At 48.2% G+C, this 27647-nt stretch overlaps 1 protein-coding gene across 5 annotated transcripts in view; it reads right to left on the bottom strand.

Annotated features, from left to right (window-relative positions):
- LOC144144408 (lysosomal alpha-mannosidase-like) overlaps positions 1-27647 on the bottom strand; it is a 225508-nt gene that overhangs the window by 10865 nt on the left and 186996 nt on the right. For 3 of the 5 annotated variants that reach the window (XM_077675855.1, XM_077675866.1, XM_077675838.1), the window contains 3 exons: positions 21236-21323; positions 21000-21086; positions 13584-13793 (listed from right to left, as the gene is read on the bottom strand). In XM_077675855.1, the coding sequence (XP_077531981.1) occupies positions 13584-13793; positions 21000-21086; positions 21236-21323 (385 nt within the window). The remainder of the gene's footprint in view (positions 1-13583; positions 13794-20999; positions 21087-21235; positions 21324-27647) is intronic. The other 2 variants (XM_077675868.1, XM_077675847.1) reach the window with 1 other exon arrangement.

The raw sequence follows: 27647 nt of genomic DNA, 5'->3' as shown, positions 1-27647 counted from the left end.
TGATAGTCTGCGGCCCGATATTAGTCCCAAGCAGACATCGGGTGGCCAAGCGCGCGGTGTGAATGTGTGATCGTCTGCTATGCCAGCTGTCACCACAGTAGCTACGAAAAGGCGGCACGGAAAGGACGGAACAAATGTATTGTTTTATAAAATCATGCCCATTAACACAGGAACAACAAATAGGCGTTCACAATAGAACTACAATGTGCCAACAAAATTACAACAGCAAAACGCTAGCAGCCTGTAGTACCTCTGCCCGTGAGCGTCAAATAAAATCGCGTTTTCAACGAGAAGCTGCGCAGACTCGCGTTAAGGTGGCTAGAATGATTCTAGCCACCTTACTCGCGTCCATGGAGGAAAGAATCGCGTCTTTCCATCCTTCTCTTCGAAAGTGGCGGTTACGAAGCTTGATTGTTTGGGTTTGTACTTTGATTGCGCATTCTGCTTGAGCAATTGGGATCCGGAGGCGGCATGTAAAAGCAGCATGCATAATATCAACATTCGGCTATATTCTACAGCGCGATTGTTTACAGCTGCAGCCCTCGCTAAGCGTGCTGCCGGCTAGGCAGCGGGTTATTGCCAGTTATTAGAGAGTTTTAGCATAGCGGCTCCCGTACGCTACGCTAAGGTTAGCGGGTAGCGGGACCGGACTGCGCATGCGCGCGCGGGCAGTGCGAGAAGGTTGCCCCTCAGCTGAGGAAAAGAGCGGGCATGGCGAAGGCAGGCTGCGCGGAACTAATCCACCCCACCGTGACGAATTTGCTCTCCCCAGTCGCGCCCCGCTACCCGCCGCCGTAGCGTTAGCGGACGGAGCACGCTATGCTAAAACTCTCTATTGCTATCGTGTCGCCGTTCCAGGCGGCGGAAGCCGGTGGAGTGCTCGTTGCCATAGAGTTGCATACAAATTATATTGTAAGAAACTCTATGCTCGTTGCATCCGAGTCTTCGCGAGTTTCTAATTCACGGTGAGATGAAAAGCACAACTCGTGTTGCGACAACGTGAGACAACGTCGCTGCTTCTTGCGTCAGCCCAGTGGGTTTCTCGGGCCCACGCTTCGAGCAGACGATCTTTGTTTATGACTTCATTTACGCGACGGGGCGACCGAGGCTCGGCGTTGTGAGTTGGCCTACCAAGGATGGCAGATCATTGTAAAGTATTTGTGACAAGGCCCAAATCCGCCGTCTGATGGTCAGCATTGCTTGAATTTATCCAGTCATGGTTCAAAATAAACGCTTGCCCACCGCCGTCGACGGCAACAAGCAGTTTTGCGCATGGTTTTGCGGCGTATTCCCCGATTTTGCGGAAACTAGGGGCCTCTCTCGTGCTATTCTAGGTACCCGCTGTCCCCATAGTCTTCAATAAGACCGTTCTGTAGCCTGGCCCGAGTGCTTTCGAGCAAGCGCACTAGAAACTTATTCGCGGTCTTATTGAAGTCCGTGAATAAGACTATAGACTGTGAATAAGATTGCCAATAAGAACGTGTGTTCGTGCAAGCGGGCCCAGGATTGCCTAACTTTTCCGCATCTCTTCCGTAAGGTCACCGTTGTTAACGCAGCGCACGATAAACAGTTTGTCGGCTTATAATAGAATTAAAAAGGCGAGGAAGGTGTCTAATACAACTTCAGCGGCCTTTTTGGCCAGCTTAGCTTCAAACTACCCATTTTTTTCGTAGCTATACAGTTCAGCATGGCAGTGTCTTACCTTTACAACGGCCAGACGAAAGTGGATCTCATCAGTAAGCCAGTGTCTCAGTTTATTCCTTCAAAACCGCGCGTATAAAACGGAAAACCGACCAACGCCGGTTCAATATCACTGCAGGCGTGCGCGGCAACGTCGTCCGCCCGTAACTTCTCTCGCTCTCTCACAATTTTTCTCCTCACTCTCTGTACCCAACCCATGCAGGTATGGAGTGCTGCCTGCTCCGGAAGTAACCATCATTCCGGAAACCTAAGTGGCTATACTAGAAAGGTTGTTCTTAGGAACATGTACAGAACTCCCTCGCCAGAGAAGGACCTGGCCACCCTGCTGTAGTAGTTGGCCATCACATCCCATGACTGGCCAACTCAACTCTCGTCCCTCAGTCTTCATGCAGTTTTAGAGCTACTGTCAATGACGGCGGTCAGAGCAGCGATACAGTAGCGGGTGCTAAGAATCTCTGGGTCCGGACAGGCCACCTTTGGAAGTTGATCCTGGTAACGTTCAACGCATGCACCACCTTGTCTAGTGAGGGAAGCTTAGCTGTACTACTAGAGGAGCTCTCAGACATTAAGTGGGATATTGTAGCGTTAAGCAAAGCTAGAAGGACGGGATAAGGCTTCATGGAACTCACTAGCGGGCATATTCTATGCTACCGTGGACCCCAAGAGAAGAAAGAGCATAGTGTGGGGTTTTTACTCAGCAGAGAAATAGGAGGCAACGTCAAGGAGTTTTTCAGCATTAGCAAGAGAGTCACGGCTGTTGTGATTACGCTAAACAAGCGATAAAGGGTAACGATAGTACAGGCCTATGCGCCAACAACCAGCTATGATTATGAAGCCGTAGATAGCGCCTACGAGAACGTCGAATCAGTCGTGAAGAAGGCAACAACGCAGTTCACGATTGTGATGGGAGACTAACGCAAAGGTAGGTAAGAATCAAATGGGTCAAGGGTCAGTGGGAAACTTTGTAATAGAGAATCGCAACAGTCGAAGAGATAGAAGAGATACACTGGTGGGATTTGCAGAGAGCGATAACCTGCGTTTGATGAAAGAATTCTTCTACAAACGAACGAATAGGAAATAGACATGGAAAAGCACCTATGGAACAACAAAAAATGAAATCGACTTCATTTTAAGTGGCAACCGATGTATTGTGCAGGACGCAGAGGTGCTGAGATTCGGAGCAGCGATCATGGGATGGTTAGATGCTAGGTAAGGCCGAATCTCAAAAGAGGAAGAAGGAGACTTCAGAAACGTCAGCAACCCAGCATGAATTCAGTCAGAGCCAGGACGGATAAGTTTAAAATAACTCTTCAAAACAAATTTGCGCTTCTAAACTATTAGAACGAGGTTAGTGTATGCAGGCTAGCTGACAACCTAACAAAGCAATCACATAATCCGCAGCAGCTGTGGAAGAAGCAACATATAGGGAACAAACTGGAAAACTAAGGAAACGTCCTGAACATGAAAGAGTCAAGTACGGCGGATCGGATTGAATTAGCCGAGCTGTAGAAGCTGGTTAACGAGAAGTAAAACAAACGACATTCGTGCATATAACAGGGCAATGTTCGAGGAAACGCTGCAAATATGGGGAAGCTTGAAAGCAAATAAGTGAAAGATAGCCATCGGCAAAGACAGGAGGTACGCACTCAGAGATCAGCAGGGTAACTTTACTCACAACTTGGACGAGATAATTAAGGTAGCAGAACGATTCTACACCAGGCTGTATGATAGCGACGTTTGAGAATACAAGCTGAACTTGCGATGTCCCACTAGTAACTAAGGAGGAAGTAAGAAAGGCTCTCAAAGGCATGAAAATAGGAAACGCTGCATGTGACGACGGCATAACCGTCGACCTTTTAAAGGAAGGACGAGATAGTATAGTAGAAAAGCTTGCGGAACTATTTTGGCAATGTTTAAATTACCAAAAAGTGCCCATAGCCTGGAAAAACGCAAACATTATTCTGCTTCATAAGAACAGAGATACCAAGGACCTGAAGAATTACAGACCCATCAGCCTACTCTCCGTTGTGTGCAAGCTTTTTACCAAATTTATAGTTAGCCGCGTAGGTGACAGCCTGGATTCCCAACAACCGAGAGAGCAGGCTAGGTTTAGGAAAGGGTACTCAACCATAGATCACATCCATGTCGTCATTGATAGAAATAGTGATAGAAAAATCCTCAGGGTACACTAAGCCGCTTTACAAAGAATTTATAGATTACCAGAAAGCGTTTGATTCCGTACTCACCGCAGCCATGCTAGACGCAATAAAATACCAGGAAATAGATGAAACCTATATAAGACTTCTAGAAGACATATATAAGGAATGCAAGGGCAAGATAACCCTCCACAAGCAAAGCGATAAATTTCCGATCCGAAAGGGAGTAAGTCAGGGAGATAACATCTCGACAAAACTATTCACACCGTGTCTGAAGGAGCTATTTAGGAAGCTTTACTGGGAAAACATAGGATTAAGGATAAACGGGAATACTTGAGCCCTTTGAGGCTTGCGGACGACATAGTCTTGCTGAGTGAGAGTGCAGAACACATGCAAACAATGCTTAATTGGGGAACTAGAATCAGAAAGCCCGGCCACGGGGCTAAAAATAGATATGAATAAATCGGAAGTAATGAGGAATAAGCATGCTAAAAACGCCCTCTTCAGCTTTGGAAACGAAACGCTAGAAGAAGTAAAAGAATATAACTACCTCGGACAGATGGTTCGTGCTGAACCAAGCCACGAGAGAGAAATCCGGTAGAATAGGTATAGGTGGGGGGGCCCTCGGCAAGCACTCCCAAATAATGAAAAGTAAGCTACCTGTGTCACTCAAAATAAAGGTCTACAACCAATAATGCCGGTGATGACATACGGAGCTGAAACTTGGCACCTTACTAAACAACTAGAAAACAAAGTTAGGCCGGCCAAGCGGGCCATGGAACGAAGAACGTTAGGAATAACACTCAGGGACAGAAAACGAGCTAGCGGGATCAGCGAACAAAATATCACAGTTCAAATAAAGAAAAAGAAATGGACTTGGGCTGGCCATGTAGGGAGACGAACCGACAACTGGTGGACAATTAGGGTGACAGAGTGGATACCGAGAGGTGGGTCTAGAAGAAGGGGAAGGCCATTAACCCGATGAAGGGATGAAATGAGGAAATTAGGTGGCCAAGAATGGGCTCGATTAGCGCAGGACAGTATCGGTTGGAGGTCAGTGGGAGAGACCTTCGTCCTACTGTGGACCGGAGTAGGCTGACGACGACGACGACGATAATGATGATGATGACCGCTTCTATAGGTCCTTTTTGGGGGGCTAGATTTACTGTTTCTCGAGCTCGTACCGAGACTCCGCAAGCCGTATCTGCACGCTGCTTATAACGACCGACGAATACCAAACAGCCAACAAAGAAAAAACAAACGCACTGATTTTATTCTTGCTCGGAACCACTCCGAAACGCACGGCACACTAAGTGGTGCCACAACATACTCCCACTAAAGCGTCGAAAAAGTGTATCCTGAGACAGTGCACGCCTTTGGCAGGTGGTCAACGTTTTGTGAGAGCGACCACCGTAAAACCCGATAGGCGTGTTTTCCGAAAAGCTCACCTGTTGTGCCCAGGCCGCCACCAACGCGAGAGCTCTGCCGCTTTCTCAATACCTCTTTCAAACTCTCGAAACAACAACAACTAGTCCAGGTGGTGTTGCTCAAAAGAACCCGTTGGGTTGCTTGGAACGAAGGTGAAAGGGGAATGTGTGCATGAAAACGGGCACAAAGCAAGCTACCCGTATGCGTGGGGTTCGGAAATGGCGCGCGGCACCGACATTTAAACGAACAACGACGAGATTCTTGTGTCTGCGTCTCCAAAAATATTTTGTATTCTCAAAGAAATAGGATAACGTCCATCAAACTGTAGAAATTAAGCCCTACAAGACGTGTACAGTTGCACCGACTGGTACGATGACTGACGATGTGCTACATAAAACCATCGACATTCTATAGTCACTGAAAGGTTGGCCTAACTGGCAGGACTTTATAAAAAAATAAATTGACATACATGAAGGACTGTTCCTTCAATGGCGCCGCCCAGCCAATTTATTAAAAAAATCTGCCCCTACAGCAGTAGAGGCATCCGTAAAACCTTTTGCACGTCACTATAAGGCGGCGCACGCGGGTACAGTACATCTACCGTAATTACCCGATTCTAACGCGCCCCCGATTCTAACGCGCACCCGATTTTCCTGACAACAAACCGAAAACACTTGCACCTCCGATTGTAACGCGCACGGAACTGTGTGAGCAATAAAAACGAATGCTAGAGAAACGGGTGATTTATTTCCCGAAGTAATCTCACTCATCTCACTCCTCGTCGCTCTCCGCTGACCACAACATCTCGTCCTCGGTGCCGTCAAGCACGTTCGCGATGCCACACTTCTGAACTAACGTTCAACCATGGTCGATGGGATCGTGGCCCACGCCTCACACGCCCATCCCGCGAGCTTCTCCAGAGGCGCACGCTTCAGCCGACCGCTCGTTTTGAACGCGAGAGAGCCGCTGCTGCCATTGCTGTTATCAAGCGCGCAAGTGGAACGATTTGACGATTTGTGTGAACGCCGATAGAAAAGCCTAGGCGCCTATGCTTCCTGCGTCCGAACAATCGTTGCTGAAAGCTTTAGCGCCATCTTGACATGGCGATGGCGATGGGTGGGACGAAATTTCCGCTGTTTCGGTTTCGGTTTCGTATCCGATTCTAACGCGCATGCCATTTTTCGACCTATTTTTCCAGAAAAAAAGTGCGCGTTAGAATCGGGTAAGTACGGTATGTCCATGAGTGACTTCACTGGAAACGAGAGCGATCGCAGCAGATGTTTGAAAAGCATTGTCAATCCGAAACAATTTAAAAATGAATTTACTACTCAATTTGCGGAAATTTCCGAGGAAGCACACCGAATAAAGCGGGCGAAATTGCTCATGCTACGAGCTTGAAACGCTATGCACTTTTGTCAGACCTTTTTGGTTATTGTGCGAAAGCGTGATACCTGAGGTGCTTGTTGATTTATGAAGAGAGATGGAGGAGAGCGTCCTTCATTGTGACAAAGTCGTAACAAAGCGTACGTGCGAAAATTGGAGAATGCGCCTTTAAAAGGGGGAGCTGAAAGGCGTTTTGAGCACACTAAAAAAACTAGCGCAATCGTTACGTTGTGTGGTCAACATCATCTGCGCCAATATGACATTTTTACGTGCATCGGAAAGCTGACACTTTAGTTGCAGAGCTTGTTGCCGCGTTACCACGCTTTCCTGCGTGGTAACGTGGTTGGGTTCCGCCATTTTCCCGTATGTAGTACGTCATCGATTCTCCCATGTGTGTCACGAAGCATAAATCTTGCAATTGGACGGCTTTTTCTCTCACTTCAGGCGAAGAGAAGCGTCGTCTTCTCAGCGTCGACGGGTCGCAGCCGCGCCTTTTGTTAATTATCACTTCCTGCAGCACATGGTGTAGAAGCGTATAAGCCCCGCCCCATTGCTTCCATCAGATTTTCCAGCCGTGAGCGAGGTGCAGGATTCAAAAGTAAAATGATAAAAATGGCCCAAATGGGACTAAGAAAATCAGACGGCCGCGTCCCAGGGCGATGCTGCGCGCAGGAAATCGCAGTAGCATCCGACGCCCTCAACCGGATGTTTTTGCAGACGTCACTGAGATGCGAGGCATCATGGGCAGTGACGCTCGCGTGGTGCGAGGAGGTGGACGAAACGAGGGAGAATCACGGCGCGGGCGAAAATGCAATGTTTTGATTTCAATAACTCAACTAAAATTCGTCGCTTTAACAAAATTATTGAAGGAGGTGATTACTAGGACATTGATTTACCTGAAAGTGTAAGCAACAGTTGTGGTACCGGGGTTCTTGCACCCGGCCGCGGTTCCCCAGAAGGACACTGCGCCCCCTAAAACCACACCTTTACTGGGAGTCCTGTTCCGCCAAGGTACGCTCCTCAGCCGATACGGCTGCGCACACCTAACCCAGCCGAGTCCGCCATGTTCTAACTTCACTCATGTCGCGCCACATCTTCCTCTTCACCCGGCACATGTCCATCCTTTGGGATTGTCCCCCGTCACTGTTGCCCGGTTACCACACTCTCCCCCCTCCGAAGAAAAGGTTGAGACACAGTCTTCGAGGATTCCGAGAAAAAGCCGAGAGTAACTGGACGGATTAGACGTTGGGACACCAAAATTATGACGTTGTCCACGAAAGAGCCGTGGGACAGCAATGTGGAAACTTAAAGATGTCCTCTGCGAAAGTAGCCACAGGAGGATGCCAGCACAGGTACTGTCAGGGAAGCGTCTGGATCGCTGGCGTTGCTGGAAGAACCCATTATAGACAAGGCCGTGTCCGACAGCCCCGAAGTGAAATTGTGCGACTTGACTGAGGGCCCAGAAGCAGCGCCTTCTGCGGCAGCAACGTCGAGCCTGGACTTGGAGGAAGACGAGGCGCTGCCCTGCGGACAAGCCACCGGCCAGGAAGGCGACGTGGCAGAGGAGGGCGCAGCGGTCACTGCGGAAGAAAGCGTGGCTGCTTCCCTGGTGTTCAGTGGCCCTTCACCGCAGACTGCAGAGCCGAAGACGTTGCACTCCAACGCGGTGCAGTGCAAGCCTTCCACCACAGTGGCGGCCAGCCAGACTGGGCCTGTGGTGCTGTCCAAGGAGGAGGTCTGCCAGCTGCTCACACCGCACTTCTTTGCCAGCCTGGAGAGGGTCGACCTGGGAGGGATCCTGGCCGCTATTGCCACCGTAGTGGCAGCCGACCGCCAGACGACGGCTGGCTTCCTCTGACTCTCCCCCCCACCCCCACGGGGGCAGCTAATTGACTGTGCACTGCCGTTGCTAGTACATCTCTGCTCGTACACGGGGTTTGTAGGGAAGCACAAGACTGTGATGATGTTGTTGTCAGTGGTGTCCTAGAAGGGGTCACATCGTGAGGGAGATTTCATGGGCTGCTCACGCCCTGCGTGTATCACTCGCTTTGTCAAGCACGCCTGCAGTGCTGAGAAAGACACTGCGCCCCCTAAACCCACACCTTTACTGGGAGTCCTGTTCCGCCAAGGTCCGCTCCTCAGCCGATGCGGCTGCGCACACCTAACCCAGCCGAGTCCGCCATGTTCTAACTTCGCTCATGTCGCGCCACAACTTCCTCTTCACCCGCACATGTCCATCTTTTGGGATTGTCCGCCGCCACTGTTGCCCGGTTACCACACAGTGTATCGGCAAAACCTTTCAGGGCCCCTTTAATTTATGGTTACCTGGGCATATGATCAATGAACATTTCATTCGCTTTGCTCCAAGATCCATTTTGCCCCAATTTATTCCAGGCTACTGCCTAGGACGGCTACGAATCCCCTTCATGGGTGTATCGTAGAGTGTTGATTGCAATATTCTTTGTTAATGTTAATGAATGCTCATTAATGCTCATTAACCTGTTAATGAGCCCGTAACAGTTATTCTTGTCCTCCGGGTTGGTCTGTTCTTCCCCACTCCTACTTATTATTTGTTGTGGTGCCAGAAAAAAAGGGGCAGGTTTAACCATTGTAAACCTAGTTATAACGAGTGAAAGGTGAAGCGCATGCACAGACGGCCGAGTCGGCACGCCGTCCAGGACAATACTGAGCGACCAAGCGCCGATGAAGCAGCCCCTAAACCCTCGCCTAGTCACGTTGTACAAAAGCGGCGAGGCTCCGAGCGCAGCTGCCACGCCTCTCAGCAGTGGACCAAGTGGCGTGATGTGACACCTGCCACACTCACGCAGTGGCGGCTCAAGGTCATTGCGACGCGATTGGTGTAGTAGAGACATGGTGTAGTAGAGCTTTCATTACATTATTCAGGCGTATCTCCAAGCAAAAGTGTCCCTACGTACTTAACTAGGCTGTGAGGCATCACTGTCTTCATCGCAATCCCGATTCGCTCCTCGAATGATCGGTTGGATCGGGATCCTGCTCCTCGTAAGAAACAGTGGTGGATGAGAAGACGCCTAATCCCACCGGGCCACTGTTTCCCATGAGAAGGGGGATGACTGTTGCTCGTCCGGGGAAAGACGCGGTACCATGCGATGTACAGCCATGCATGTCCCTTTAATTGTCTCGGCGGACAATTAAAGGGACACTGAAGTGATTTGTAAACATTGCCGTACTACTAGCGCAAATAGTAGTCCGGAGTCCATAGGCCACGTTTCGGCCACTCTGAGTGCGTTTACGCGAATTTGTTTAGTAGATAAATCAAGTCGAAAACGCTGTCCTCCGCTCTGCATCCTCGCCAGTTTCCTGTGGCGTTTTTGTGTGACGTCAGGAGGAAATGACTTGGCTTGACTGCGCTACTGCACGGCTCGCCGATCTTCCGACAGAGTCGGTCGGCCCAGCGTTTAGTCCGCCGGGCGCCGACGGGTCGTCGCAATTCGTTCGCTCAGTTGAAACTAAGCCATGACACGTTTGTGAATGGAAGAATGTGCCTTCCTTTAGTTTGTTAGTTTATTCACTGTGTCAAGCTCCAAGTCCAGGTCGTTCCACACAAGCGCTGCACAAGCGCACATGCGGCACTTCGGTGACTGGTACGCTACTACGAAAACCTATGGCCACTCGAAGGCGGGAGAAGAGTCAGCGAAGTCAATATGGGTACTAAGAAAACAAATTCAACTAAAACTTTTACCGTACAGCGCAAAACTAGGCAGCAGGGCGCACTTTTTTGCGCTGGGTAAACAGGCACAGCGGTCAGCAGCACGACCAGACTTATGCGAACGCTTTTCCGTCTAAGAAATGCAATAGCTAGACGTGAGATATTATGGAAATTTGGGGGACGCTTGCTGCACGAGCACTATACAACAAATAGTCATTTAAGCTGCTACAACTGGATAAAAGTGCGAACTGGCTATACATTATATACCCTGTATTTCCGACGGCGCCAGCGCTGGCCCGTGGGCGAGTGTTCTAAAGCGGTAGGTATGTTTAGCAAGTCACAAGTTCGAATCCCCGAGGGTATACATGGTTTTTTTTCTGTTGTAAGTTATTTTTTTCGTTTTCAGCCGATGTTTTCTGTTCTGAGTTAACCATTTATGGGCCGTAACCTTCACTGCTCCACGAACGAGGTCGCAGAACGCGCGCAGACTGACACTGACGCTCTCGTTGGCGTGCTGTTGCCAGAAGCACCTACTGCTTGCGGGCAGTGGGCACAGGCCAGAATCAGCAGAGCCTTGGCCTGGCGCGAACACGCTTTTTACGATACAGGCATGACTGAGGCAAGCTCCAAATATGGGGGAAAAGCGCTTGGCATTTGAGCGTCTGCAGTGACGCGGAGGGCGTTCATCCACTGCGTATGCCTCGGCTAGTGATTGCTACGATTCCACGCCGTCCTGGGAGGCTTATCTTAGGCATTTTACAGCCGACAACATGGCAGAAGCGCGGATTGGTGATAATTTAGATATCGAGAATGCCCACCCAACGATAACGTCAAATGTCAAGCATGTTGTTTGACAGAACCGAAACCGAAACTTGTTTGAATGCTATTCTTGGACATCGTCCAGTCAAGATCTATCTCCTCCTGTCGTCACAGCCTTTAGGTGGTGCGGCCGCCAGACCACGCATGGTTGTTTTTCTTCTTTCGGGCTTTATAAAATAATTATCGACTTATAAACCGGATAAACGATGAAAAGTGTGTTAATTTGAGCCCGTCTAAGCAGTGCAAGCAAAAACGGGAGCTTGACAAATTCACTTCAGTGTCCCTTTAAGAGGAAATTGTGCGTGCATCTGTGTGCATCAGTAGGCTTTGTGTGTGCAGGAAAACAACTGACATTATATTCTGTCCTTACCGGTGCCCTCGGAACAGGAATGGAATGGGTGCTAATTTTTTTTCGAGGGGACTGAAGCTACAGTTATGGTCAAGTAAAATGCGAACCCGCAAGTATGAACGAGAACACACAAGTAGCGCCACTCCTTTCTATGCAAGTCAACTCGTCGCATGACTCCATAACAGCAGAAATGTTTGTCAACGTGGCTTTCCAAATATACCACAACCGCGTAATTATGGTATCTCCGCGAACCAAATTCTTTGATTTCGAGTGTTGTGGTTCATGTTTTCGTGTTAGCTTCTCATTTGTCCATGACTGTACGTGTCTAGCTTTTATTTTTTTTTAATTGATAAGAAGAACAGAAAATAATTCAGGGCCTATTATTAGCGAAAACATTACACACTGCTGCATATGCACTACCATGCTTATGGTGATATGCAGGGTGCCTCGGATACCTCATTACCCGCCGCGGTGGCTCAGTGGCTAAGGCGTTGCGCTGCTGAGCACGAGGTCGCGGGTTCGATTCCCGGCCGCGGCGGCCGCTTTTCTGATGGAGGCGAAAAGCAAAAACGCCCGTGTGTACGAGATTTCGGCGCACGTTAAAGATCCCCAGGTGGTCAAAATTAATCCGGAGCCCTCCACTACGGCGCGCCTCATCGCCTTCGTTGCGTCGGCGCGTTAAACCCTACAAACAATCAAATCAATCGGATACCTCATTGCTGCGCTCAGGTTTTCTGTTTGACCACCTCTGATTCCATAAATAGCATTCACGCTGTCTACCATGAGGTAAGAGCAAAAAAAATTACTGCCCACTTATTACACTGGCGGCAAACATGTTGTCCCGGGTATATTCCTGTGTAACCGCAAAACGTGTAAGTGAATTGTGGACACCGGGGACCACCATGAAGAGAAAACACAAGTTTGGTTCATTCAAAAGATTGTCTCGTTAGAATCATACTGACACCACTTTTAACGTAAACTTCGCTCAAATAAGCTAATAATTAGGAAAAGCGGGAATGGTCATGCGACCCACCAGCTCATTTCCCGCAACAGAACCTATGATGTCACATGAGCTAAGCTCTGCGATTGGTGGAGGCTGGCAGAAGCAGACGCAAATTAGGTAGAGCTTACAAACTAGACGAACGAGCGATTTGCGCTTAAATTTAGGGCACATTCTTTACAAAGCAATAAGAATGATGGGACAAACAGTGGAAGTTACGAAAGCACATGTAAACATAGAAGTACTGATGCGTTCTGCTGTTCGTACTGCGCACAGCATGCTTGGTTTAGCTGCACAGCACTACGGGGCTTGGGGTTGTCTCAGACGACACTGGCCGATTGACGCAAGTAACGGTGTCTTACGTGACCCCATTTGTCGAGCGAGCACTGTTTCAGGGAACGAATATTTTCTCCCAGAACAAAAACAAGCCAGGTTTAAATGCGGGCAAAAACAAACCAAACGCTTGCCACGGTATGGTGGCGCCATCTAGGTTACGGAACGTAAAGAAACGCGGGAACAAACCAACACCGCTGTACAGAGTGGAGACAACCTTTGAACGGTCCCGTGCCGCCGCAATTGGGCCAACGGGCTCAACGCGTTATTCTTTTCGTTTCCCACGAGACCTAGCAACGCGAAACAGACAATATGATTCAAACTTCTTCAGTAAACCGCGTTGCGGTAATAATTTTAGCGCGGTTTTGACACAATGACTTGCTTCGGCGGCGAGCGAGCAACCGAAAATGGCGGCGCCAGCGTATACGTGTCTCTACCCTGTACGGCGGATGCGTGAATGAAGGTATTCTAGGCTGCAGAGCGGTCGGTTCCTGTGATGTCATTTGGGACCACGAAAGCGCACGATTGAGCGGGAAAATCAAAATTTCAACCTAAATTGTTTAATTTCTCAGTGAATAAAGCACCGTTTGCATCCGGACAAGCGCTGGGGGCACTATAAAACACGAAATCTTTCGAATAAAACCAACTTGCATTTTCTCTTCATGGCTCTTTTAAGCCATTCTGTTCGGGGTGCCGCATGTGGAGGGTAATTATGAAGGGTCTCACGTTTCCCGCGGCGAGCGTGCTGTCGACGCGCTCCGCGGCTAGCCTGGAGTAGGCGAGTACGGGCGTGTAGACGAGCCGCAGTGCGTAGTGGCGCATGTGTGTCCAGCCGACGGGCCCCAGGTGCAACCAGTGGCGCCCGTGCGCCACCGACGTGTCGTTCAGCGCTTCGCTTAACCCGCAGCCGTCGTCCGCCACCAGCCGCCGATGCACCTGCATGCAGCCAGACACGGAGCCGCTGCATTCGTTGCGATAACTCGGATGATAATGGAGCACACTTTAATGCCCGGCCCCATAAAAAAGAACTACATTGTTCATTTAGCTTCGCAAGCTTGGATACTGCACTTATTTATATAGTCTACAAGCGACCGGGTTAGGGCACACACGCCGCACCTTTTATTCTGGCGCGAGTGACTTTTTACCCAAGTATATATATTGAGAGACAGGGGTCCGATGCGACGTTTATTACAGAATCTCAGACGCTAAAATTGCCCGCACACCATGATGATGATTATGTATAGGAGTGAAGGTAAGGAAGAGCAGGCACAAGAGGTAGTGCTGATGATTTTGTACAGATTAAGACGGAGTGCTAGTAATCTTTGCTAGTAATAGTAAACAATGCACACAATTATTTCCCCCCTCGCGCGGAAGCGGCCTCCTGGACGCCAATCAGTCTGGGTTACGACGCCTGAAGGGCTTGAGTCTTGACACGTGGACAATTTCGACGCCACGCCGACGGAGATCAGTGGGAGGATTCACGAGAGTTACGCGATAATTTACTGGAGAAGTTTCTTCGAAGATTACGTATGGACCAATAAAACGATGAAGAAATTTTTCACACAGACCAGGCGTATGAAAAGGAGTCCAAAGGAGCACTTCGTCTCCCGGGCGGAAATGAACAGAAGCGATGTATCGAGTCGTAGCGGGTTTTGCGGTCTTCTTGGTGAGCTTCAGGGCGGCAACGGACTATCTCTCGGCAGTGTCTGAGGCGCGAAATGTACTGTTCATGGTGTGATGCACCAGAGGAGACAGGAGCCGAGAAGAAAGTTGAATCGGAAGTGTAGGATGGAGAGCGGCCAAAATTGAGGAAGGACTGCGAGTATCCGGTAGTCCGCTGGACTGCAGTATTATAGGCGATAGTAACAAACGGCAAGATTAGGTCCCAATTTCTGTGGTCAGGGCTAATGTGCAGGGTGGAGCGACGATAATTGGAACACTTTAAAATTTTTTCCTGAACTAACCGCCGCTCTCTTCACGCTCAAACTTCACACAAAGGTCGCATTTTGTGGTCTATTTTGTTTGACACCGGAACTTCGACGCTACTTACCTGGTTATTCTGAAAATAAATAAAAACGATTTTCGCCTATGGGAAAATGGCGGCTGATTTGGACGGACGTGCGAGCCAGCGCTAGTTGATCTTGGAACGACGGCGCCACCTGGGATATTCACAGCGAAACGTAGCAGACGATCAGAAAATGTGAAAGCAGGTTTTCTGATCGTCTGCTAGCTCATTTGGCTCGTTCCTAGGTGCATTTTCTGATCGTCTCAGCTGCACCATTCGGATCCTTCCTACCGTGAATCTCAAACGTGCGTTTCGCTCTGAATACCCCAGGTGGCGCCGTCGTTCCAAGATAACTTGCTCTGGCTCGCACGTCCAAATCAGCCGCTATTTTCCCATAGGGGAAAATCGTTATTTATTTATTTTCAGAATAACCAGGTAAGTATAGTCGTTGTTCCCGGTGTCAAACAAAATGCCACAAAATGCGACCTTCGTGTGAAGTTTGGCCGCGAACAGAGCGGTGGTTGGTTCGCTCAGGAAATTTTTTTTAAGTGTTCCAATTATCGAGTGGGTTCAATTGAACCGCTCCGTTAAACCGTTCGCCTGAGGGTGATAACCAGACGTTATTTTGTGTACAGTGTCGGAAACACGCAGGAGTTCTTCCAGGGCGTTGGATGGGAAGGTCCGACCACGGTCACTGAGGAGGACGCTTGGTGCCCCATGTCGCAAAATGATGTGATGCAGGAAAACGTCTGCCACATCTATTGCCGTGCCGGAGCGTATTGGCGCTGTCTCTACGTATCACGTCAAGTGGTCGACGGCTGTGACAATCCAACGGTAGCCCGATTGTGTTGAAGGCAAGGGTCTATACAAATCGATACCAACAGTTTCGAAGGGCGTCGACGGACAAGGAACGGGCTGCAGAAAGCCTGCAAATGGAGTTGTCGAGCGCTTGCGGTGTTGGCAAGACGAGCAGGTGATAACGTATTTAGTAACACTCGTCGAGAGGCCAGGCCAGAAGTTCCAATACCACTGCCGAGGACCATGGACTTGACGACGGACGAATAACGTTCCTTTTTAACATATCGGCTACAATTGCCTCGATTATTTTCCTTTCTGAAGAAGAGACGCGATAAGGGCGGCGACGAACAATGGTATCACCATCAGTTCGGATATGGTGCGTGGCAGCGGTCGTTTGAGGAAAAATTTTGGAATGTGTATCAAATGAAGCACGGTACTTGTTTAAAACTTCCAGTACCAATAGTCTCTGCTCAGACGTAAGATCAGGGCTGATGGTGAGTTCGAAAGAATACTTAGGTGCGTGCTTGGGGAAGTGCAGATGGGAGTTGAAGCGGAGCTGGCGGGGAGGAGTGTGATGTCGGTGTCCGACACAGATGCAAGAGTAGAGCGTTGCGGAAGGAGGACACGTTCAGCTGTGGTGTTCTGTACAGTGATTAGGGCACGTGCTTGAGTACATCGGATAAGGCAGGCAGAAACGGCGATCCCTCGGGAAAGTTGACGGCCAGAAGGGAGTACTAGAAGAACTGGTCCAGCAGAAACCGAAATAATGTGCTCGTGACGATGCAGTACAACATAGTTTTCAGTTAATACCTGGGGCAGGGCCTCGGAGCCAGGAAGTACTGAATGTTCAGTGTCCATGAGGCTGATTGCGGGCGTGCGGCAACAAATAACAGCAGACGTCAAAGAGAGAAATTACCAGCCGAGGATAAGCATGTAAGGGCACGGACACAACACGGCACATTGAATGTGGTGACATAGTCCATCGATTGAAACACGAACTGTACAGTGTGCCGTCGGCCGAATGGAAGTCTTGTCGGCACCATGCAACGAAGGACCGTCGTATGGAGTTTTCACTTTGTGAAGTCGAGTGCACAAATCTTCATGAAAAATCGTAATACTTGCGCCGGTGTCCACCACTGCTTTAACAGAAATGCCCTCAACTGATTACGACAACACGTTAGATGGATACTTTGGAGGAATTGTTATCGTCCCAGATGCAGTTCCCCCCCCCCCCCCCCCCCAAAAAAAAAAAACTGCATGGCCTAGTTTTCTGAGGTGTGGTTGGTATCGTGAACCACAGGGCGGAGAGGTGAAAAAGTACAGCGAAACGGGGACGGAGAACGGCGTCGGTATTCACGGGAGTTGCGGGGAACATCAGCGGAATCCGTCGCAGGTTGAGGTCTACGCGTTGGGGGCTGGTAGGCACGTTGGCGGTAGCTGTAACGGAGTCGCAGCTCGTCACGTTCGTCAGGGGTATAACCGCGTCGTTCATCCTGCTGGCGCCGACGACTAAACCGGGCGATGTGACCACAGATCCCACAATAATAATACACAAGTCGATAGGTCGGAGGCTCAGGACTTGGTGACTGCCACCCTGTGTGGTAAGGCCGCGGCACCGGAGAAGGAGGGTACGCGGCGACATAACTGGATTGGGGCCGAGGAGTTATCGGTGCCAGCGGGATGGGTGGTCGTCCACCAACTTCAGAGTACGATGGCGCGGACAAAAGAGCAGCGTGATCTGAGATGCCTGGATCGGCCATCGATGCCAGCTTTTCTTTGATAATGTCCCATAGGCCTGGTGTGTAGGCGGGTTGGGAACACGTCGGTGCGCATGCAGCGGAGTGGTAGTTGAGCTCTTCACGAATTATCGTTCTTATAAGCGTGCGAAGATTTTCGTCACCAAGATTCAGAGCGGGAGTCACCGGCTGAAGACGCACAGACTGAAGGTCATCCAAGCGTTGAAAGGTAGCCGTCACTTCCGAAATGGTTGTCGGATTTTGGATGGCGAGGGCTTTGAACGCGAACTGCGCGATCCCTTTCAGGATGTGACGCACGTGATCCGCCTCCGACATATCTTTGTTCACTCGCCGGCACAGGGCAAGAACGTCCTCAATGTATGAGGTATGTCTCTTGCGGATGTTGCATGCGCCCCTCAAGTTTCTTCGCGGCGTTAGAACGAGCTGCCGAAGACCCGAAAATCAGGCGCAGCCGAGTCGTGAAGTCCGCCCAGTCAGTGATCAAAGCCGCGTTGTTTAAAAACCACGTCTCTGCCACTTTCGTCAGGGAAAACGAGACATTCCGGAGCTTTTGAGTGTCGTCCCAATGGTTGAACGCACTCACCCTGTCATAGCTATCCAGCCAGTCCTCGACATACTCTCCAGGAAGGCCGGCGAACTTCGGGGGATCGTGCTGGCTGGTCGTGACGATGCACTGTGCCGGTGCGCCTGCCAAAACGTTGCCCACTCCCAGCGACAAAGCCATAGTGCGCGGTGCTATACGAGAACCCGAACGAAGCTCCGGGGGTTGGACCGGAGAGGTACACAGCGGGATCAAGACGCACTCTCCACCACTTGCGAGACAGGGGTCCGATGCGACGTTTGTTACAGAATCTCAGACGCTAGAATGGCCCGCACACCATGATGTATGTACAGGAGTGAAGATAAAGAAGAGCAGGCATAAGAAGTAGTGCTGATGATTCTGTACAGATGAAGACGAAGCGCTAGTAATCTGTCCATAGTCCACTCGCTGGTCACCACTTGCAAAATAGTAAACAATGCTCACTATATATATATATATATATATATATATATATATATATATATATATATATATATATATATATATATTGAGAGAAAGATCGGCATCCGATCGAAACGTCGACCAATAATCAGTTTTGTTAGAAGCTATACCCATTTTTTACTATTTGCTACGGCAACCAAAGACAGCCCTCTTTGCAATCAAAGTATATATATATATATATATATATTTTGACCGGCCTCAGAGTTGACCGGCCTCAGAGTCGACCGCTAGTTGACCGGCCTCAGAGCTCTTGTAAATATAAACCCCCGCTTTAAAGTCGAGAGAGAAGCCGCTGTGGGGATAGCGTAATGGCGAACGCACCGCACCGGTTATGCGGAGATGTGGGTTCGAGTCCCGCTCCCGGAAAAGCGGCGGATTTTTTCTCGACTTATATTTTCGCTTATTTATCAATGAATCAAAGAAACGTGACAAGCACACGTCATTCGGCCCTATTAAATATTTCGAAAAAAAAAAAGCCGAATAGCACTGGCAATGACGACTGCAACCTTGATATGTATCTTTACCGAGTCCCTCGTCCCGTATCTATATATATATATATATATATATATATATATATATATATATATATACAAAGTAAGAAACCTCGGTAACAGCAACAGCGGAGGGTTTATTTCGACGTTTCGACTTCGAGACAAGTCTTCTACAGGAATGATGTCTATACAGGATTCTACAGGAAAGACTTGTCTCGAAGTCGAAACGTCGAAATAAACCCTCCGCTGTTGCTGTTACCGAGGTTTCTTACTTTGTGTTCACCACGCCTTCGGCCCCATCGCCAGCATGCCAGTTATATATATATATATATATATATATATATATATATATATATATATATATATATATATATATATATACAAATAAGGATAGGCAGTCAAGAAAACCTCGGAATGCAAAGGAGAGGATGTGGTAGGTCATTGAAACATATAAAGAATTTGGAAAGAAAGAAAGCCAGGAGGAAAAAAACACAGCAAACGCTGACTCAAAAATGCAGGTGTCCTGATTGCACGACGCAACTGAACGAAAGGTAGGTAATTGATATATGTGGTCGGCATGTGCAGGCCCAACGGAGGTGCGCGTCCAGATCTGAACAATGTGGAATCGAAAAAAGAGAAAATGTAAACAGAAGGTATTTTGGGACATCAGATTAAGGGGGGGGGGGGAGTAATACAGTTCAACAAAAGGAAGTCACCAAAAGGACGCCTGTTAGCACATATCTCTATACCGAGAAGAGACAGAAAAGCCATGGGAATGGAAGAAAGCACACAAACACAAACAAATGCTCAAACAGCCTGTGTTTGTGGGCGCCAAAATTTCATTGTCGGTGGCATGGGTCGGTCAATCAAGTGCATTGTGGTTAAGCTGAATCACGCACGGAATTGTGTCAGAGTGTTTTAAGCAAGGTGAGCTGAACGCTCTCCTTTTTTTCCAGAACCTGTCCTCCACCGGGCATTGGGACTTTTTATGAACATACCTGCAAATGTATTTACCGTTATATGAAGCCGCACGCCTGCCACCGCCGTATCACGTGTTACAGAACCAGTACCAGATTTGACACACACCACAACTGGAAAATTTACTGCGTCCTACCATGCACTGAAACATACTCAAATCAGGAAAAGATTTTTGCTCTATATCTCCGTGTGAAGTTATCTGCATTTTCCTTTTGCGAAAACTAGGCCTGCCAAAGTTCCAAGGTTAAACCCAACTACATCGAAGGCGATCAGATAGCAAGCACCCTGGGAGCAACGGCTGTGAGAGGACTGATGAACTCATACTTCTAGCGAACTTTAACACAGGACGAAGAAAGAAAAGACGAAACACACGCTAGCGTGTGTTTCGCCTTTTTTTTCTTCGTCCTGTGTTAAAGTTCGCTAGAAGTATGAGTTCATTAGTCAGTAACCAACTCGCCCAACTCTCCGCTTTAATTGTGAGAAGGCATTTAGGGGATAGCAGCTGTCTTCAACACGCAAATTGTGGCTGCATTTTTCTGAGCTAGTGCGAAGAACGGAAAAACTGAAAGATGAGGCAGCTGAATTACACCAGTGCGGCGCAGATTACCTGAAATTTCACAGAGTGTACTCGCATTTTGGTGCAGCTTGGCGCACCAATCAAACCACTCGGAGAGTAATCGTTCAATTATTTCGGTACACTAGTGTCTATACCCAAATATAACGATAATTCTAAACACCAGATATAAATTCCCATATAAAAGTGCAGGCTGTTTTACCGGAGCCTTCACAACATTTCACAAAATCCTACAGGGTTCTTTTTTATTAGACACACAAAAGGAGGTTTTGCCTCCCGCAGGGGGCACCAGCTGCTCCGCTGACAGCGCTTTCCGACTTTGCGATGAAACTTACAGGGAAGCTTTGGCATCACTAATTGGATATTCGCACTCTGCACGGGAGTTGACTTCGCATAAAGTAGTATCACCTACTGGACACTAGTCTGCTTGAGATTTATCAGCGCATATTTTTACGGAGTGCAAACCATTGAGGTTTTTTTTTTTTTTGTTACGTTACCATGAGCTCGATCTCTCCGTCGCGGAGGCTGGTTGTTCCCTGTGACGAGTCCGTCAGGATGGTCATTTGTAAGTTGCGATAATTGTCCTGCAGGGTGGAGTGAGAGACAGAGCAGCTCATATACGCTGGGACAGCAGTAGCACGAGTGTTCGTTCAAGACAAACGTGCAATCCAACTCCACATTGGCGACGTCAAGCGCCGTAAACGCTGAAGGGCGGTTTTTAGCATCTGTTTACCTTGATGTAGACCCAAGAGACGGCAGGGTAGTACTGTGAAGCCGTGGACTTCCAGTTATCTTCTCCTTTCCGGACCACGGGACCTCGCCTGAAAGATTTTTTGCTGAGTCAGGTCTTGCGACCGCTCGACAAAAGTCATATTTACGCCCTAAGTTTGAGAAGCCACTATCATCGAATGTGCCGAGGACTTCGGTACTATCACGCAGGTCCTGTGAGGCGGCGGGCGTGTGGGAACGATTATCGAGCTGCTGGAGAATATCTGACAGCAGGAGACGCCGACGTCCAGACATAATTGTTTTGCTACATATTCACACCACGGACTGACATGATTGTGAGGCGCTGTGAAAAGAAAAGGGACGGCTGTGCCCCTACACCGTCCTATATCTCCATATCGTCAATATTGCGCGCCTTATGGGGCAGGTATTACAGGGGCGCGTAAAACTCACAAATGCGAGTATTTTGGTACACGTTTTCCTGCGCATAATGGCCTTCGCACAACGCCCCAGATTCGCTGTCATTGTTAGCCTTTACGTGGCGCTCTAAGGCCAAAGCGAAACATCACAATCAAAGCAGCCGAATTTTCGCCGCGCAGTTTTCGAGCAAATGGTTTCATGCTGCCAACCAGAATAAAAAAAAAATAACAGCCTGGGCGAAAATACCAGTAGCAAAACCCCGTGACGCACTAGTTACCACATGCGCTGAAGTTACTGGCTTCACCTTATGTCAGAACTTTCTCTCACGCCTTATATACAGAAAGAAAAACTTTTGTTCCCTATTATCCCCGACCAAATGTTGCGCTGGCTACCCCAAGCTTCGAAGTGTTTATAAATGCAGGTATGAAACAGGAAACCGCTGAAATGAGGCGTTACTGCCTCAATCTAAGACCCCAACACACTAAAAACACAACAAGGGTCACGGCTCCGGTCTTTTCGGTACAGGACGTTTAGGTACAGGGCGTTTCGGTACGGTCTTTTCGGTGAACGGGCGTTTCGGTACACGGGCGTTTCGGGGCACGGGCGTTTCGGGACACGGGCGTTTCGGGACACGGGTGTTTCGGTACAAAGACGAATTTCGGCGAGCGCTTTAGGCTGCGGGCGTTGTTTACGGGGTGGTTACAAGCACGGAATTTGTACCCATTTATTACAGATGTTCTTGTTCGAAATTGTGCGTTAATTTAGGCCAGCAGTTGGTTATGCGGCCTTCCCAAAAAAACCTCTGTTGATTTATTAAGTATTAGCTGCGATATTTGTAGCACTTATACAACCTATAAGTCTTCATTTTTTTTGTTTCTTAGCGACCTATTATCACCAGAATGTTATATAACGAATCAGTGACAGTATCATCGTGTTTTTTCACTCGTTTTTTGACGACTTATTATCAACTGTTTATTTTTTCGAAAATCAGTGAGGTAAATATTTTTTTTTTTTTTGCACTTTGCGGAGACCCTTCGACAACGGCTGCGGAAATGACCCCACCGCACGGGGAAGAAACCTGTGCCTTTATAACGTAATGACGAAGAAGTTGCAATTTCTTGTGTTTCTACATTTGTGTGCGTTGCTTTCTTCTGATAACGCAAGTACTTGTGGTGTTATTAGCAATGCATTACGGAAGGCACCTATTGTACCTTGCCGCACGCTTCCGTCCCGACTTATTCGTAGTTAGCAGGAACTGCGGCGGGTTTATTGTGTTCTTGAATCAAATTTGGAAATGTTGTGTAATTACGTTGAAATCACTCTGCAATGTTTTATGCAGCATACTTACAGTTATTCATCCTCGCAAGGACTGCTCATCTGTAATTCTTGGCGTTTTGCTAATATGGTCGTGACCTGAGACCAATGTCACCTGCTGCTCCCCATAATCAATACTTTTTTGAGCCGCACACCGTTAAAATGATGTTCGCAGAAGCAGGTGTCGGCACGACATTATACATGGCATATATATAAAAAAACAAGTGCTGACTGCAAGAGGCATGCTGCAGGTTAAAATGAGCCGCTGCAACTCAAATCGCGTGGGATGATGTAAGTGAAAAACCCATGGTAACACTTTAGCGCTACTATTCCGACGGATAATGTTTCTAACTGCACTGTTAAACCATTTCATTCTTATTTATAAGACAGGTGTTTACTTAGTTTACCAGCCCGGAAGAGCGCTTAGTGCGTAAGAAATATTTCCCGCTGCAAACATGCACGTCAAAGCAGCGTCCCCGAATAGGAGCCACGTTGGATCGCGGCTCATTGGTACCTCTGAAGTTTACATACGGTACTTTTGTGACAAAGAGCTTCGCTACTCAGAACAAAATTTAAAAGAATGTCTAAGTAATTGAATAATCGATTCAAAGAACATTTATGCGAAAAGTAAACAAATGAAACAGGATCGAGGAACTATCCTCCACAAATATTTACAGGAGAAATCGCTTGAAAAGTATGCGGATTCGTAAGTAGCCGTTAAATAATCACAATATGAGCTCAGAAGCCGCCTTTAAAAAATAGATCCTAGAGATCCTGTGCAAAATCAAACCAAAACAAAAACAAAATAAAGAATAACTGATATGTTCATGCAGCGAAAACTCCTTAAAACCGTAAATTTTTTATTCTGGACCAAAATTTTGGACCGAAGGGGCTGCGGAATCCCAATGGAGGTTCCCCGTGAGGTCAGCCACCTGTCTTCCCAGAATTTCTCTGGACGCACGGGGAGTGGGGGAGGAGCGCGCATGGCTTGCGGCGGAGCTTGCCTAAAACGCTCGCCCTAAGATCGGGCTCCCGCTGACATTCGTGCCGCTAACCATTAGGGGTACCAAGGCATGGTTTTTTTCGCAGAATGCGCCGAAGCGCAAGAGATTACGTGGGCGACGACGGGATGGGAAACGCGAGGGCGCAAATAAAAAATTCAGCCCCGCGAGAGGACGAATATTTAGTATTTCTTTTTTTTATTGTAGTGTTTAACGCGCCGACGCAACGCAGGCGATGAGGTGCGCCGTAGTGGAGGGCTCCGGATTAATTTTGACCACCTGGGGATCTTATACGTGCGCCGAAATATCGTAAACATGGGCGTTTTTGCTTTTCGCCTCCATCAGAAAAGCAGCCACCGTGGCCGGGAATCGAACCCGCGACCTCATGATCAGCAGCGCAACGCTCTTGCCATTGAGCCACCGCGGCTTTTTTTTTTCTTTATTGCCGAAAAGGACAAAACAACACATATACAACAATACCAGCCACAATGACTGATAAAACAAGAAAGGAAAGAAGGAAAAGAAAAAGGGGGGACTGCATCGCTTTGAGCGAGCAGTTAAAAGAAATGTACTTTCATGACAGCCAAGTCATCCATTAGAGACAATATTTCCTCATCATAGCCTGCTCTGTGGAACACCTCGCGTAATTTACATATGCTTTCTACAAAATAACAACATACAGATCGAGCATTTACATCTGCATTACGTACATCCATACGGCTCCTCCATATAGCATGTAGGCCCAGGAGGAAGAACAGGTCGTAGGGCAAAACATCTGGACCTATAGCGAGGTATCGAATTCCATGGGGCGTCAAAGGCAGTTCTTTTTTTTAAAGTGCGCTGCAGGACATCCCAAAAAAAAACTGCGTCCCAGCAGTCCAGAAATACGTGTTCAATACTCTCCGGTTTCCTGCAGAGCGAACAGTCGGCACCCCACGGCAAGAAGAGCTCCTTGGCCGCCATCCACGTCATAACCGGAAGAGTTTCTGTGTGCATCTTAAAGAAGAAAGTCTTAATTCCCCCCGGCACTGGCATTTTCTTAACTCTCTTCAAGACATCCTGACCTGGGCCCGCATTGTAAATAGAGCGATACAAGGGTTCGGGAAATAAACATTCGATCAAATCGCCCATCAATTTTTTACGTGTCACGGAAGAAAGAAAATCACGCGAGAAGCGTGCCGTGAGAAACCGATAAGAAAAAACCACTTCCTTCAAAAAACGACTGACGCTGTAACGAGTCACAACAGCAGAAGTAACCAGAAAGTCAGGCAAAGCATCACCCAAAGCAAACTGCATAAAAGTTCGCAGGAAAGGGTTAGACTGGTCCCGCAAAAAGAAAAAACGCGACACAACCTGTCTTAAAAAGAGATGGGGCAAAGCTAGCCCACCCCCTTTGAGCTTTCTAAAAAGATTACTACGACTAGTTCTTTCGAACGTTGAATTCCAAACGAACACGGCAAAAATGCGGTGAAACTTCTGAATATTCAAACGGGAACAATACAAAGCCTGCATGACATACCAAATCTTGGCCACTAGAAAAACATTACAGATTGTGACACGAGCAAAGATGGACAGATTACGACCCCCCCAGTTCCCTGTCCGTTCTCGTATTTCCTGTGCCTTTTCACACCAGTAAGTCTTGTTATCACGGTAATGCTGCAGCGGTACTCCTAGATAAGACGTTGGTTCTGATGACCACGTGACACCCTTGAAGATGCGTGGAAATTGCAGCCAATCGCCATGCCAGAGGCCGACACACTTCTTGTAATTAACTGAACTGCCCGTGACATCACAGAACTCCTGTGTTATGTCCAAGGCATTTGAAACACTTTGTTTGTTAACGCAAAAAAAAACAACATAAAAAAAACAACATTGAGCCACCGCGGCGGGTAGAAAATACATGGTGATATTGTCGCTAAACAAACGAAGTAATGAACACGCTATACATTTTCTGGCTACGGTTACGTAAATAGGCATTTTTTTTTAAAGGCGGCATAAATTTCTACTGGCCTAAAGCAACGTAGAAATACAAGCAACAACAGTTGTAATAAACAGGTTCGATTTGCGTGTTTGCAACTCCCATGTTAACAACGCACGCGAATTTGGCCGCCTCAAACGCTCGCTCGAATTCGTTTTCGCACCGAAACGACCTGTACCGAACCGCTCTGTACCGAAATGTCCTGTACCGAAACGCTCGTGTCCCGAAACGCCCGTGTCCCGAAACGCCCGTGTACCGAAAAGACCGTACCGAAACGCCCTGTACCGAACTGCCCTGTACCGAAAAGACCTAGACCCCAAGGGTCACAAACCGGTTAACGCCAGAGCCCAACCAGTTATAGGACCTAGATACGGTAAGGACCTACTGTAACAAGCGCATTAACTCTGAAATATACACGAGAAGCAACACACGCCAGCACATGTACACGTATATCATCACCAGCCTATCTACGCCCACTGCAGGGCAAAGGCCTCTCCCATTATTCTCCAATTACCTCGGTCCTGTGCCGACTGTGACCAATTTATCCCCGCAGACTTCTTGATCTCATCTCCCCATCTAACTTTCTACCGCCCCCTGCAAGCTTGCCTTCTCTAGGGATCCACACTGTTACCCTACTATGTTACACGCATCTGCCCCATGGCTACGTCCGTATACATGTGCCTACGACATTGTAACACGTTCCCGTGGAAGTGATTCCCGCGTGCATGTGGACGATTAGTCGCTGAAAATGAACGGAAAGAAGTCCAAAAATGCAAAGCCTAGCAAACAGTTTAACTCGAGGGACAGACCCTAAAGGGGCTGACAGCCGATTTTTGTCGAATACATGCTCTCTATCCCAAATGAAAGGGCATCACTTAAAGAAACGTTGAACCGAAACGGCTTCCCTGATAGGGCCGTAGAACGTTTGACAGCGGATATTTAGATCTACCATCCGTAAGAATACAACTGCGAAAAGGAATGCTTGCAACCACAACAGCGAGCCGCGCAACAATATAGACCGTTTGCAGCGAGCAGTTAGCGTCGCCTAAACCAGATGGTGCTATAGCGCCGCACTCGCCATCACTGGCCTCAGTGCACTTACAGTTTCGGTTTCCGCCGTAGACTGCCATGGTCCGTAGTGAAGTGCATCCTTAGAAAAGCCATAATTTCGTGTCGTCGACGCAGTCCGAGCTCATGTTGGTCATCGCGGCATAGAATAGAACATTGGTGAAGCGCTCCAATGTACGGAAACATGGGAAGGCCCCGGAAGGGATTTTTTGGCGGCATTGTAGGCTTTTTAATATCAATATATATGAAAGCATCATGGCCTTCTATTGATATAAGCGAAACGCGTTACGTTACGGAGGACGCATGACTTTTCGAGGGACGTAGCCCCGACTGCTTGCGCATTAAAATGTTGCCTGCACTGTGGGGAAACATAAAATGACCCCGACGTGCTGTACTGCGCGATGCCACGAAGCAAGTCGTATTCTTGGGACGCGTTATATATGCTGGGCTTCAAGGATCACCAAATTTTCTCCGATCATGTAGGTGGATCGACCAATCCTAATGCCTTGTGGCGAGGCAGACGGACCCAACGTTTATAGATACTTTATACGTTGGACGAACCCACACGGTTGAGTACAATGCCCCTAATATCAAAAATAAAGTACATGGCGCCAAAAATGAGAAGGCGTAAAAAACAC

Source organism: Haemaphysalis longicornis, unplaced genomic scaffold (assembly GCF_048455015.1).
Source record: "Haemaphysalis longicornis isolate Haplotype H1 unplaced genomic scaffold, Haemaphysalis longicornis Haplotype H1 scaffold_1, whole genome shotgun sequence".
NCBI classification, from domain to species: domain Eukaryota; kingdom Metazoa; phylum Arthropoda; class Arachnida; order Ixodida; family Ixodidae; genus Haemaphysalis; species Haemaphysalis longicornis.
This window is presented reverse-complemented; position numbering and strand designations above follow the sequence as displayed.